Source organism: Solanum verrucosum, unplaced genomic scaffold, assembly GCF_900185275.1.
Source record: "Solanum verrucosum unplaced genomic scaffold, falcon-dt-bn FXZP01000085.1, whole genome shotgun sequence".
Classification (NCBI taxonomy): Eukaryota; Viridiplantae; Streptophyta; class Magnoliopsida; order Solanales; family Solanaceae; genus Solanum; species Solanum verrucosum.
In genome coordinates, this window is record NW_026019839.1 from 1,866,718 (window position 1) to 1,882,086 (window position 15,369).

Here is a 15,369-nt window from a genome sequence, read left to right on the forward strand (position 1 = left end):
AGTAAGATTCTCATCTAATATGGGACGGAGAGAGTAACAATATAACTTTATTAATGTTGGGCCCGGGCAGTGCCCGGGCTTTCTTTACTAGTATATATATATATATATAGTTTAAAATACTTTAAATTTTTAGAATTTTTTATGATAAGCAATTCTGATCTCAAGCACTTATCACAATTTTTTAGTAACTCTGATCTAGGGGTGTCAAATGGGCGGGTTGGGTTGAAATTTGAGATATTAAAATGGGTTGAAATTAAAATCGGGTTGGATCTTGACCCGCCCAAGTTTACTTTGGGCTCAAATGAGTTGGGTTCAAATGGGCTAAAAAACGGGTTGGGTCTTGACCCGGTTAATCTCAATAATTTTAACATAGTGATATTTAACTTTTATAATCACAATTCGAATTTCAGCTCAAGTTTTTTTTAATTTAAAAAAGTAACAAATGCATAGATAAAATCCTAAAAGATGTTAAATAGATAATAATAAGGACAAATTACTTAACTACACTCCTTTACTTACCTTAATATCTATTTATCCCTACTTATTTTAAAATTTTCAAAAATCCCTTATTTACCTATGTATCCCGCATGTATCCCGTGCACAATGTTATGTATCCCGCTATGTGGAATGTATCAAACGCTATGTATTATGTGCACAACGCTATGTATCCCGCATGTATCCCGTACACAACGCTATGTATCCCGCTATGTGAAATGTATCAAACGCTATGTATTCCGTGCACAACGCTATATATGTATCCCGCTATGTGGAATGTATCAAACCTAATGTATCCCGTGCACAACGCTATGTATCATTTTTAAGGGATTTTTGGTAAATAGAAAACTAGAAGGGATAGGATGTTATTTAGTACTTATAATATGTGGTTCCTATAATTTATACTAATAATAATTCATACCTTTAATATAGGGACATATCTTAGTAAAGAGTTTTAAAACGGGTTGAAATTGGAGATTGAATTGGGTTCAATTGAGGATTCTCTTAAAATGGGTTAGGCTTGAATGGGTTGAGATTGAACCCAATTCAAATTATCTTGAGTCCAACCCTTAAAATTATGGAACAGATTACATAGGTTTGGGTTCATTTTTGGCACCCCTACTCTAATCTATCGAAAGCAGTTACAATTGTTTCAACGGAAGCTACGATATTTTTGATGATCCACGCGTCTTCAATCAATTAATTCCGCCCCGACATATAACACAATCGATAAGCTAAAGATCAAACACCGACCCGACCAAGCGCAATTTTCTTTGTTTGTACACTTTTTCAACAATATAATATATATCTTACTATTCTGAATACTGATACGTGTCTTATTTTTCTTTACCAAACAACTTATTTGTTAACCAAAATTTTGACATTTATTTTAAAGTTAGGGACATGATCATGTTTTATGTTTTAGACATTGATGTCTCATATGACTACTTTTTTTTTTTGGATTTTTTTTGTTGTTGTATGAGAAATGACCAAGTTATGTTATGTAAATGGATTTTCGGTTGCCATCGATCAATGTTTGCTTAAAATAATACATATGCATGTGCTTAATTAGGTATTGTTGATGTTTTGATTTTCCTTTTTGCAAACTAAGTTATCTCATCCACATGTTTTTTCGAAAATAGTAGGGTATGAGGCATGTTGAGAAAGAATTCAAATTGAAAGATCCGTGAACTGTTGAAACTATTCATGGTTAGGCGTTTTCTAAACTTATCAAATATATCTACATTGGTGTAAAAATACCAATGAACGTCAATAAATAATATACCTTATCATGCATGTTTTATTCGGTTAATATACATCGGAAACAAATTAACATTACGGATTACGAAAATATTGTGTATATTTTCTATATGAAAACAAGTATTTCAAAAAAAACAAAAAAAAATTGACATCTATTTTAATACCTAGTTCATACGTTTTTTTAAAAAAAAAAGGTTTGAAACCATTTTGCAAGCTAAGTTAGCTCGTCCACATGTTTTTTTGAAAGTATAACTTTTTTGTATTTCTTTGGTCTCCAATGAATTAGAGAAAATTTGTGGAAACGAATAAATATAGCATGTTAAGTTAAAAATTATTGATGATAATATTTTATATTGAGGTTACGTTGCTGATGAGACATATACTAGTGGATATGTTTTGAAAATACTTGGTGATCATTCAAATGGTTGAAAAAAAATCACTTGTAGCTTGAAATATTGAAACAAATTAAAGAGGAGGGTAAAAATGATATTAGAGATGGGTATATAAGACTCTCCTTTGAATTCACCTAGGAGCGGAGTCAAGTGATTACAAATTTGATAAAATTCTACAACTTAAGCTTAAATTTTGTAAAATATTTATCAATATCAATAAAATCAAGATTTGCTTCTATTTGACTATAGATTTTGAATTTAAAACGTGAAAATTTGAGTGTTTTTTCTTAAGTTGTGATATTTGATATTTAAATTTGTGTTTGGATGCGAATAGTTTCAAAAATTGATCTAGGGCAGTTTTTGTAAATAAATAATTTTTTAACAGATATTTGAAGATAAATCTGACAAACATTAGGTAGGGTAATTCAATGGAAGAAAGGATATTTTTTGTATGTAAATGATGAGAAAACCATTGTCCTCAAGTTTTTATTGGGAATATGCACATGTCATTTCCTCTCGACTCATCGAGATTAAAAGGCTAGCAACATTTGATGCCCCACAATCACTTGTGAACATTGAGTACCATGACACTTGTGGCCTCGTAGACTTTGCACTATTCCCACAAAATTGGTGAAGATTAATATTGGTTGCACTATTTCTTCCCCTCTTGTCAATTGTCTTTTTGAGATATATATATATACTTGTGGAAATATGATAGGCTATTAACTGTTTGTGATGGAGTTTACCATAAAAATATTAAGCCACTCCTTCCTTTGAGAAAAACCAACCATTTTATTTATTTACGAAACTGTCGAAACTAAACAAGTTAGGTGCTTCTCAAACTTGGCATCAAGTGTTGTAACCATCAAAAGATTTTCTTAGTGAATCACTGAATCGAGTCTTAATTAATAAGATCATCACAAAATTTTGTTTTATTTTTTCATATTTGATTGGTCAAATTCTTAAAAAAAATATTCTTCCCATAGGGGAAGGATATATTGTTATGTACTAATTTTAAGGGGAGGATATCTAGGTCTTTTCATTATTTATTAGTTAGAATATTAGTAGTTGTTAAGATTATGTTAGGAAATGAGTTGTCACTTGATAGACGGTTAGGAAGAGTAGGCACAAAAATGCAAACTATATATGATGTAAACATTTTTCATCGATTCAAATATTCAATATATACATCTTTCTCGATTTTTCTATATCTCATTCTTATTACTGTTCAGAAGTCATTCTTCCATTGGTTTCTTAGGCCTTGTAGAATTGTGCGTGTCAATTAGCACGTTACATATTTAACTTGAAGAGAGGTAACACTATCATAAATAATATTATTGTTGCTATACTATATTTAACAATAATAATAAATATAAGCATTTATAACCAACACTCTATATAAATGTTTGGATGCAATAACAATAACTCAATTGCCGTTAAAAGAAAAAAAAGAATTTGTCACTAAATATCTCTTTTATTGTATTATTATATGGATTATAGGTTACCTCGAACTAATTAATTGCTCTCGCTTTAACCCTCGTGTAACATAATTCGTTACTTTTATAACACCCCAACTTAAGATAAGAAGTCCATATCAGCAAAACACAGAAAATCTAGAGATGTTGGGTATATAAGTAAGCAGGTTTTATCAATTAATGACACGTTTTCGTGTTGTGCGGTTCTAGATCCAAAACGAATAATATTACTAACGGATTGAGTTGTTACAATTTTCCACTTTACGTATTCAAGAAGGGTATATGAGGTGAAATGTCACGTTTGTTGTCAATGAGACTACTAATGGGATCGAGCTACTCACATTATTGATTTCTTAGATGCCTTTATGTCCACGTATTGAACCTAGCAACTTGCGACAATTCCCTTAATGAGAAAAAAGATACGAAGATAAAAATGTGGATATATATTCCAACTCTCAAGCTCTCTCTTTTTTTTTTTTTTTTGCAATTAATATTCCAAAAAATAATACTTCAACAATGGATGTGGATATAAGTTTTTTTTTTTTCCAAAATATTAACTAACTAAAATTTGAATTTATTATCATAAAGAGAAGTTGGTGCAATGATATTTCACTCTCACTCTTGAATTAATATTGAGTTGGCCTTGTAGAAAAAGGAAATATGAAAGGGAAATAAAGTAAACAAGGAACAAGAGTGGAAGGCATTGGAATTTAATTTGGATATGCAATGTTTTGGCCCCCAAAAGGTGGGAGCCACAGAGGCATATGTTCAAAGTTCAAGTGGCAGCCCAATGATAGATGCCATTTTTAATTGATAACTGATGAAAAAGACTCCAATCAATTTTGTAAGGGATGATTGGTTGTTAGAATTATGCATATATTATTAACTTCTAGTGAAATTTTAAATTGCCAAATCACACATCATTAAGGGAAATAACGTGCGAATAAGCAAATATTTACTCGCTAATTAGTTAACATGGCTATATATAGTTTAACTAATTTACAATTCGCCACTAACATTTAACGTTAATTATGTGGGCTTTGATTCAAATTTGCATAATTTCCTACGTTTGTATAATTCGTCACTGATAATTTTTCGTTTGATTTGTATTTGTGTATGACGGTTTGTATTTGTATATGCAATGATTTCCTTTGATTTTTCAATTTTCTCATTAGATACATCCAATCTTTTTTGTATAACTTTTTAAAGTTTGTATAAACGTGTAGTTTTCAGAATTTGTATAATATAATATGTATAACTTTTGTATAATGTAATTTGTATAATATAATTTGTATGACTGTTTAAAGTTCATATGTTTGTATAAATTCATTATTTCAAATTTTATCATATTTGTATAATTTCAGAATTTGTATTACTTCGGAAAAAAGATCCAATTTAGATCTACAGTTGTATCCATATTTGTATGACTCTGTAATTGTATATAGTTATTCTGATTGTATATTTCTTTATTTTACTTATACAAAATATATAAGTACAAAAGTCTACCAACATAATTATACTTATACAAATACGGACGAAAATAACTCAATTATACAAACAAGGTGCAAAACTGCAAATTATACAAACGAGTAAGCTATAGCTATAACCTGTAAATATGCAAACTATAGTTAAGAAGCCTAATTAAGTTTATTATAGTGGTAATTTGTGAAATTTCCCCATTTTATACATGAATAACATACCTCCTACGCAACTACGTCCTAACATGATATTACTTAAGTAAAATTTAATACATGCATAACTCACATCCAACTTAGCTCCCAAACGATCCCAAAATTCAAGAATTTGGATTTCGGAAATTCATTGGTCCAATTATTTTAAATGCATGTATAATATGCTTAAACTCGAAAGTTATAATTGAGGGGTGAAGAATTTTATCAAATTCATGTATTATTATATTTTATTTTTTTAGCTCCCAATAAAAAAAACTAGTACTTCATTTTGAAACTTAGAATTTGTAATCTCTTACCTAAAACTAGTCTCAAAGTATGACTATACTTTTTTAATAAAAATATATATCTTTGACCTTTCTATTTCAAGTTAAGATATTCAAAATAATTCTTCTATTAGTTGCGGTCCCAAAACCATTTTTCAACATTTTATTTCTTTATAAATTCTACTAACTTTTTTTCTGGATTATTATTAAAAATATCATTGTTATTATTATAGGGCTAAAATAGTCACAGGACATGATGCATCTAAGCTTTGATTCAGTCTTTACCAACCCCCATTCCCTTGCCCTCCACACAAACCAATTATATTCCTTTCCAAGCTTATGGGATAGGACATTATTGGCAGTGGCTTAAAGGGACCACATTCACATTGGTGAGACCCAATGGTAGATATTGGACTAAAACATTGTGATATGGGATACTGAATTCTTAGATTTAATTAATATATATACCTCATTTTCAATATAATATATATTTTCTTTGTTTTAATCTATTTGTCTGATTTATATATATATATTTATTTGTCTGATTTTTTTCTTCTGAAAGTATGCATTTTAATGCGGAATATATATTTTTGAAACTTTTCTAAAGTAATGCACTTGAGGCAAAGTACACTTTCTTGAAAAATTTCTTTAATTTAATCTTGAAATATTCTTTACTCATGAAAACAATGCCATAAGAAATATTATGACAAGATGTTCAAATAATCTTGACTAGGAAGTGGTCATGTGGTGAATAGAATGAACCCTGAATCAATCAAGGATCATTAACAATCATAAAGTATAATGATTTCAATAATAAAATAAACACTAGCATATTCAAAGTAGAAGAATTCAAAAATCGTGGATTTTGAGGTGAAAAGCATAACTTTGATCTTACTAACTGTAAGTATATATGTCAGGCGCCTAACTATGATATCTTAAACGCTCCAAGGTCTTGAAGAATAATCCTAACTTGATATAAAACAATCAAAAATTTCATTCTTGAAATTCTTGGATTCGTTTCTTGAGAATCCTATGGTCAAGGGTTAAAATTTATATAAATAATTCATGAATAGACAAAGAAACTTGAGTTGAAATGCTTGAAATCCATAGATAAAGACTTACTTTGATGAATGAGGAGAGAAAAAATAGTTTAGGGCTTGAAATAATAGCCAAAAGTGAGAAAAATCGAACTAAAACTGACATAAATGATTTTCCATCAGCCCATCAACGTTTTCACCATGAAACGTCTATAAAAAATTGTTCAACGCAGGTAAACACATGTCCAAAACAAAATGCCGGACTCTTAATATTTCTTCAACTAGCGTTAGACCGGCGTTTCACCAATTCAGAATTGTTCAACACGGGCGAAACGCCTGTCCAAAACAGTATGTCTCTGTCTAAACTAAAATGATCATAAATTTTAGACTCAAACATTGGATTGACGAGAGGTTGATGTCGTTCTAAAGAAGACTCAAAGACATCAAATTTTATGGTTAATGTGACACATAACTCTTCATATTCTAAGATATATGATAGTTTGAATTTGACCCAAGTAAAATCTTATACTGGAACTCAATCGGTAAGGAAACTTTAAACTTAACTTTGTACTAGAGAATTCTTATGACCTTAATTCATCTCCAAAATAATTACCATACTTAGTAATTGATCTTAATGCCTATTCACCATTAAGAATCCCCTGTACGGACCTATACACATACACATAATGGTTTGGATCTTAGCTTAGTAATGTTTGGGGTGCTACATATTTGTTGATCTATAACCATTGTTCTTAATTCTTTTTCATATGATGTCTATTCATCTATCTTTTATCTTTGTTATTAGTGTTAGGATTTCGATTTCTATATTTCGATGTTGTATCAATCACGATGGGGAAAGTTTCCGCTGATAGCGAAAAAATTAACAAACTTATAATTAATTGATCTTGTTGAACACATTGAGCATAGAGGATTCGATTGAACATCTGCAGATCCTTAAACTGCATTTATAAATGTGGTTGTCGTTGTTTGCAACAGATTTTAAATTGACAGAAAGAAAATACAATCACCAAAAAATATGAAAAAATAAGAATATTTTATTGATAATAGTGCAGGTACAGGTTTGTTGATCCCTTGATTCTTCTCTCCTAGGGTGATTTGGACTTGATCTCCATGAAAGGATTTGTAGATCTACTTGAAATATTGTCAAGAAGAGTCTGTGACATATTTTGATGATCATATTCGAGATTTCTTTGAAAAAGACAATACTTGGTGTCTTCATGATCTCTTTGTGAATAACCAATAATTTATGAGATATTCGAGATGCATCTTTAAGGAAATATAATATCTCTTATATAGGCATAAGATAGGATTTAGGATGGAGTAGTCTCTAAGAACCCTAATTAAAATAGAATTCGTCTTAATGAAGTCCTAAAAATTTTCAATATCTACAACCGTACATTAAGAGGAATTAAAATTACAAGTCCTAATAAGACATATAAGAATAGAAAAAGCATTGGCATAGTAAAAGACAAGAACTAGGATACTTTACTCAGGGGCGAATTTATGTACTAATTTTGGGTCACCCGAACCCGTGGTCATCCGACTAAACTCGATATATTACTTCTATAATTATTAAAAAATATATTAACTTAAAACTTGTTGAACCCGTTCTCAAAATGGTTGGATGGTTCACTGGTACCACTGCAAAATTTCAACTCACAGGTCACAGGTTCAATCCCAGGCAGCCCCAATTCGCTGCAATTTATTTTTTTTAACTAAAAACACATTTTTCATTAAAAAAAAAAAGAAAAAAAAAAGCTAAATTCTGAAAGTTCTAATAGTCAAAGACTTCAAAAGTTTCCTTTCCACACACTTTTCAAGTTCCAAATTCCAACAATATTTTTCTTCTCTCTTCAAATTTGTTTTCTATTTTCCACACAAAGAAGAACTTCAAGTCAAGAATTTAGAGCATTCTCCTCAATGAAGCTCATCAAAAATGATCTACTTAATAGCATTGGTGAAGAATTTTTGAATGAATGTTTAGTTTGTAAGATAGAGCGGAAGATATTTGAAAATGTAAGTAATGATGCTATTATAGATCGTTTTCAAAATATGAAGTCTCGTCGAGTACAATTGTAAACTGATGATATTTTTTGTGGTAATGTAATTTTTATGTATTGCTCGCTTAGTTATTGTTATTATAAAAAAAAATTATCTTATCTTTAAAGCAATGGTGCACCCGTTTTCTTAAAATCCTGGATTCGCCTCTGACTTTACTATCCACCAAAGAAAGAAAAAACGATAGAAAATATTTTTTTTTCTTAAATAATGTAAAATATTTATAGTTTCTTAAATACTCTCCATATGCTGCCAGAAGCGGCCAGCCAATCATATTTCAACAACTATGTCAGCCCTGCAATTTCAATCTCTTATTGCAAAGAAAATAGGTGACAAAACAAAGTGTCGTATTCTTTGTGTATATAGTCAAGATTTGAAATATTAGAGATGCCCAAGTCTTAGTCATATTGAAATTTACAATTTGACCGGCAAATATATATTTACTTCTAGTTAATGTTCTCTCTTACTTATAATATGGTGCATAAGTAAGATTAAATAAATAATAAAAAAAATAGAGATCAACACGTAATATGTTATATGTAAGCTTCAACTTTATTTGATTATAAGTTACAAATACAACTCCAATATTATGTTGTGTATATATAATTTCTACTTGATCCTTCTATCTGTAAAGAGAATATTCTATTATATATCATATGATAATTTAGTAGCTACCTAGCTTCTATAATATAATAATATAAGAATTACAACACGCAACGTCATTGACAAAAGGAATCGTCCAAAATCCATCACAGTAATTAAGGAATCTCTGTTCAAATTCGTAATGATCATGAATCCAACATAGCCAGGGCATGGAGCTATTGTTTTCACATATACCCACATTCCAAGGTGAACAAGTATAATAAAAAATACTCTTATTATCAGGGGCGGAGCTAGCCTTTGAGATATCGCTTTGACTGAACTCGGTAACTTTAATTCAAACTAGGTATTTATCTTAAGAAATTTTTGAGCTAGCCTTTGAGATATGAGTTCAGTCGAACTCACTAACTTTAGTTCAAACACTGTATTTATTTTAAGAAATTCATTGAGCGAGCCTTTAAGATATGTATGGGTTCAGGCGAACTCAATAATATTAGTTCAAACACTATAATTATCTTGAGAGATTCATTCAATATGTACAAATTATTAATTAGAAATCAATAACTTAAAAAGGCTAAAATTTCAAACGCATAAGCTTCAAAACTTGGCTCCGCCTATAATGAAATCAATTTCTGGGCCAAGCCAATGACATATTCATAGAATATACTTTGTTTAGATAATTAGAGTGGTGGCTTTCTGTTTGATAAGTTGTAATCCTATCCTTACATAATGGTTAGGGTGCAGGATGCTAAATTCAACAAAAAGAACGTGGTCGGATGAATAAAATTTCTTCGCACTTTATTAAGAGATTTGATTTTGAGCACCAAGAATTTTCTACTAGGAAGCTTTTCTAGTTAAATGAGCTAAACGTAACGTCATACTGGATTATGACTATCACCATAATTTAAAAACAAGTACATATTTATATAATTCTAATTCTAATCTAGTGACCTAAAAAAATTTAGTAATATGATGTTATATCGGCCATATGATCATATAGTTTACTTTACAAATACGTAATCTAGTAACCAATATGATCATATAGTTTGCTTTACAAATATGTAATCTAGTAACCAAAATGCTATTAATTGTGATGACAATTCAACCATTTTGGACACCACTTGTTTAAACTTTGAAAGACAAAAAAAGAAAAAGAAATCTTAACTAAACTAATAAGGGGCCCCACCAATATGGGAATCTTAGGTGACGTGTTCAAACATCAAAGTGGGGTCTCTTTCTGGGTTTTTCTAACCCGACCCGACCCGATCCAATTTTCCTCTTATCTTCTCCCATTCCCCCAAAAAAAAAACTCTATAAATAAGTGCTAAAGGTAACCTTACTTAGGCTTGAACAACCAACTAAGGCCTCTTCAAAACCCCTTAAATTATCACATATAACATCTCCAATACTTGCAAAATAGAAAAGAAAAAAAAAAAAAAAAGCATGGTTAGTCCATCCAATAATTCCCATAATTTTCCTCTAAAATTCCTTTGTAGCTATGGTGGCAAGATTATGCCCCGTCAAACCGATGGAAAACTCCGGTATTATGGTGGCGAAACACGTGTCCTCTCCGTTGATCGTTCCATTTCATTCACAGGTTGTTATTTATTTCATCGTATAATTTATAATTTATGTTTCATCGTTTTAATTTTATATGTCATACTATGTTTCAACAAGGTACGACATTTTCTTTTTACACTTTTACGACATATTTTATCATATCATATTTAATTAATTTAGATATATATCAATTTTTGTTTATTTCAGAGCTATTATTGAAGTTAGGGGAGATGTCTGAATCATCAGTGAGTTTAAAGTGTCAGCTGCCAAATGAAGATCTAGATGCACTTATATCGATAACATCTGACGAAGATTTAGTCAATCTCATCGAAGAATATGATCGTGTTTCAACAATATCATCCTTTCTCAAGATTAGGGCTTTCTTATATCCACCAAAATCCACAAAAAAAGTTGTATCTCCTACACCTTCCATTTCTTCTACCTCATCCACCAATAGTACCACTATTAGCAACCCCGATGCCACGTCATCACCAAGTTCATTTTGTTCAACCGTTACTAGCCCTCCTGCGTCAACGAGGCATCATGATTGTCCAAGACCATATAAGAAAGTGACACGAAATTCTTTAGATGAAACAATTAATGGGCGCATACGTCATATTAGAACAAGATCGTCACCGGTGATGTTTCCTATTTGTCCTGAGAAAGTCACGGCCAAGACTCCCCAATATGCTTATCATCATAGTCATGGGAATAATAGTAGCCATATTTATTTGATTCACCATGGCAACCATTGGCAATAACACTTGATATTTTCTATTGGACAAGGGCAATATTGGAACATATATATATACTTTTTATATAGAGAAAAAGAAAACCCCATCAAGAAAAAAAAAAAGAAAAAAAAAGAGAGGATGAGATTTATTTATTTTTATGTAAGAAGAGAGTGTATATGTCAATAACAAATTGGTAGTTTTTGTGTCATATATATGAGTCCAATTTATTTTTTTACTACCATGGATGGATATTAACTCACCTCTTTATGTGATGCGTGCCACGTTAAAAAATTTTCTTTTAAAAAATTATTTTTTATATATATATTTTTTTTTAATCTTGTTGGCATTTTCCAACAAATCACAAAAAATGAGTCCTATATCATGTTTGCTTCCCCTCTACATTTTCTAATCTTTTACGTCTTTATATTTGTCTCTTTAGTATTTCTCTGCTTCGAAGAGATAATGATAAAATTTGCGTATAAAATTTTACTGAATATGTTATTGTTATTGTGCTTAGTATTTTGTCTGTTCATTTTCTCTGTGTTAGTATATTGTATCATGATATGCAATTATATCACGTCTCTTCCTCTGGTGCTAAGTTTCTATCTTGATTTTGTGTACTGCAGATATATGATGATGAAATCAATTGAAACTCTCTTTCATTTAGACAGGAAATTCTAGTTACCTCAAGATGGGAATTAAGTGGCGGAGTCATTTGGTCTGAATGCTACATGAAGAGGCACACATAGGTAATTATTACATGTCTCTGTGTTTATATTTCAAATTAAAGTTGATATGAATGTTTGTTATATGCTAAAAAAAAATTAAATTTTTTTTATTTTTCACTTCATATTCGATACTCTTTTTGTAGATTGAAGTTCACGTTGGAAAGTTCAACTTATAATTAAAGTGCTCCTTATCAAAGACGAGTCCATTCCTAAGACTTGAAATTGATAACTCTAATTAAAAATGAAGAAATACTTATTACTCCAACTACACAACTGATCACAAAAATTATGTTTTAGTATATGCAAAATAACAACTCCAAATGCTCCATTGAACATAAAAGGTAGTAAAGAGTTTTTAACTTTTATGAATTGATCATTTTAAAAAAAGTTTGTTATCTTTTTTAAAAATTTAACTATATGGCTCGTACAATTATTGCCACAAAAGTGCATACTTGATGATAATTGAATTGATAACGACGTATATACTAGTTTAAAACAACATTTGCCTATAATACGAAAATTACATTTAGGATATCTCAAATCTCAATATTGATTTTCTAAAGTCCTTGTATATATTATCTCAAATCTCTCTTACCTTTTCACACACGACGCAACTTGTGTTTCATTTGATGTGACTTATCTAGAGCTTATATTAAGAGTAGTTTTTCTTAATTAGTAACGCATATTTAATTTAATTATTTACTCCCAAGAACCTTTTTTTCTAATTAGAAGAAGCTTCGAAAGAATCATGATATTTAGCCTCCTATTTTGTCTTACTTAAATTTATTAATGGGTTGTTATTTCGTTGCTTACTTGCTAGTGATTATAACCACTCATGACCAATTGTTCCAATTGGTGGTTTTCCTTTATGAGCATATATTAAAGGGAAGAAAAAAGAGCTTTTAGCGACCAAAAATTAAATGAACTAAATTGGATATCGCAGTTGGAGGGAAATTAAGTTTTGTTCTTTTATAAAAGGGCATAATACAAAAACGTTTTCTTTAATTTGACCTCAATTGGATTTTATGTCTTTAAATTTTGGGTGTGCACAAATAGGAACATAAACTTGTATAAAATTAAAGAAGTACACACACCCATTTTACGTGCCAATTCACTTGAGCCGTGATGTAAAATGCATGTATTTACTTGTTCAATTTTATATGCCCATCTAGGTGTTATGTCTTTATAAAAACTTTGAAAACTTTATTAAAGTGAAGAAGGTATGGCGCCATCACCATGGGTCCATGATAGCCTGTAAATGAAAACAGCCATTCTATGGAAAGAGATTAAAAACTCCAAATATTATTATTTTTATTATTATTATTATTATTATTATTATTATAATAAAGGATTTATAAAAAAGAAAAAGTGAAGAAAAGGACTTCTTTTTTCTTTTTGGCCTGGGAGATGTGGAGGAATAATATCACCATAAATTGTGGAGTTAGCCAATTTCTCAGTCCATTCAAATGAATAAAGCAAATATTTTTCAAAATAGAAAAAATAAAAAAAGAAGAGAGGAGGAAAATGATTTGATGAAGATAAAGAAAAAGTGGTTTAAGGTAAAGCTACCCCACCAATACCTGATCTTTTATGATCTTAACACATTAGTATTTAGTAGAAAGACAAAAGAAAAAAGGTTTTGAATTCTCTTTGACTAAGATGGTGAAATGTTTAATCACAAAAAAAAGATTCACTGATTTGAGAGAAAAACATTTTTTCTAATAGTGACATAATTAAGCTACTTGAATAATTTCATGACTTGACTATTCTAGTAGATGAAATTCAATTATCATACATAAGAAAAAAATTAATATTCTAAATTTATTTTCAAAATTTTGATCATAATTTTTTACTTGAAAAGTTTTTATCTTTTTTCTTTTGGCTTTCTATACGGTGTTCAGTATCTGCATTGAAGTCTGACTATTTTGAATTCGCGTTGTGTAGGACCCATTCAGGAGGAAACACTCTTTATCAAGGTTTTTTATTAAATTCAAGGTTCGAACGTGAGACCTCTAGTGAGGAGTAGTCTCCTCCACTCCAACATACCCTTTGGTTGTGAAAAACTTTCTATCTTGCCGGTATTAAAAATAGTTTCAAATGTCATAATTTCACCAACAAGAATTGTGGTGGAGTGACAAGTATTTCATCATCCTTAACTAGATGTCTTAGGTTTGAGTCTCCTTGGGTATGAATATGCCTTTATTAGGAAATATTTACCTCAATGTGGGACTTCTTGACGAAAATCTAAATGTAGTCGGGTTTGAAACTCAATAGCAAACAAAAAAGAAAAGAAAAGACGGCACTAGAAACGAATGTATAAAGTTTAGGGAGATGAAGAGAATGGGGTTAAAGAATGACAAAAACTTTTGCAATGATTAATGAGATGGGTGAACACTTTATATGGCTTGAACAATCATTCATCCTTAAAGCTACTTTTGAGATAGAGTTAGGCTCAAAATCTATTTCTCACATATGGCAATAGGAAGACGACAAGAAATATGAACAAGTTCAAAAGTCTTGAGATCAGATTCACTTTCCCATCCAATTAAAGTCCAGCAAGAAACAATGTACAACTTGTATAATATTAAACAAGTAAATACACGTGTGTTTGCAGCAAATGTTAATGTGACAGAAAATAAATTGCAATCACAATAAAATAAGAAGAAACATAATTTTATTGATAAATATTGCGGGTACATATCTGTTGATCCCTTGATTCTCCTCTCATAAGATTTATCCATGATTTGAGGGCCGTTAGTGGCGTATTTCTCAAATTAGGGTGATTTAGATTTGACCTCTATATGAATATTCCATTACTTTTGTCGAATATATTGAGATATTCAAGATCTCATTAAGGAATTTTCGAGATGTCTTTTCAAAGAAATATAGTACCCTTTATATAGGGGTACTGAACTAGGGTTTAGGGTTGAGTAGCCTCCAAGACTTAATTGGAATTGAACCCACCTTATAGAGTCTCAACTCGAATTGAACATGTCTTGTAGAGTCCCACAAAATTCCAATGTCTACAACGTGTTCTACATGTCAATTCGCGTGA

At 30.3% G+C, this 15,369-nt stretch overlaps 1 protein-coding gene across 1 annotated transcript; it reads left to right on the forward strand.

Moving 5' to 3' along the window:
• Positions 1 to 10,634: 10,634 nt before the first annotated feature.
• Positions 10,635 to 11,676, forward strand: LOC125815354 (uncharacterized). Its single transcript, XM_049494812.1, has 2 exons — positions 10,635 to 10,889; positions 11,060 to 11,676. The coding sequence occupies exons 1-2, from the start codon at positions 10,736 to 10,738 to the stop codon at positions 11,611 to 11,613; spliced, it is 708 nt and encodes a 235-aa protein (XP_049350769.1). The 5' UTR covers positions 10,635 to 10,735; the 3' UTR covers positions 11,614 to 11,676.
• The last annotated feature ends 3,693 nt before the right edge of the window (positions 11,677 to 15,369 follow it).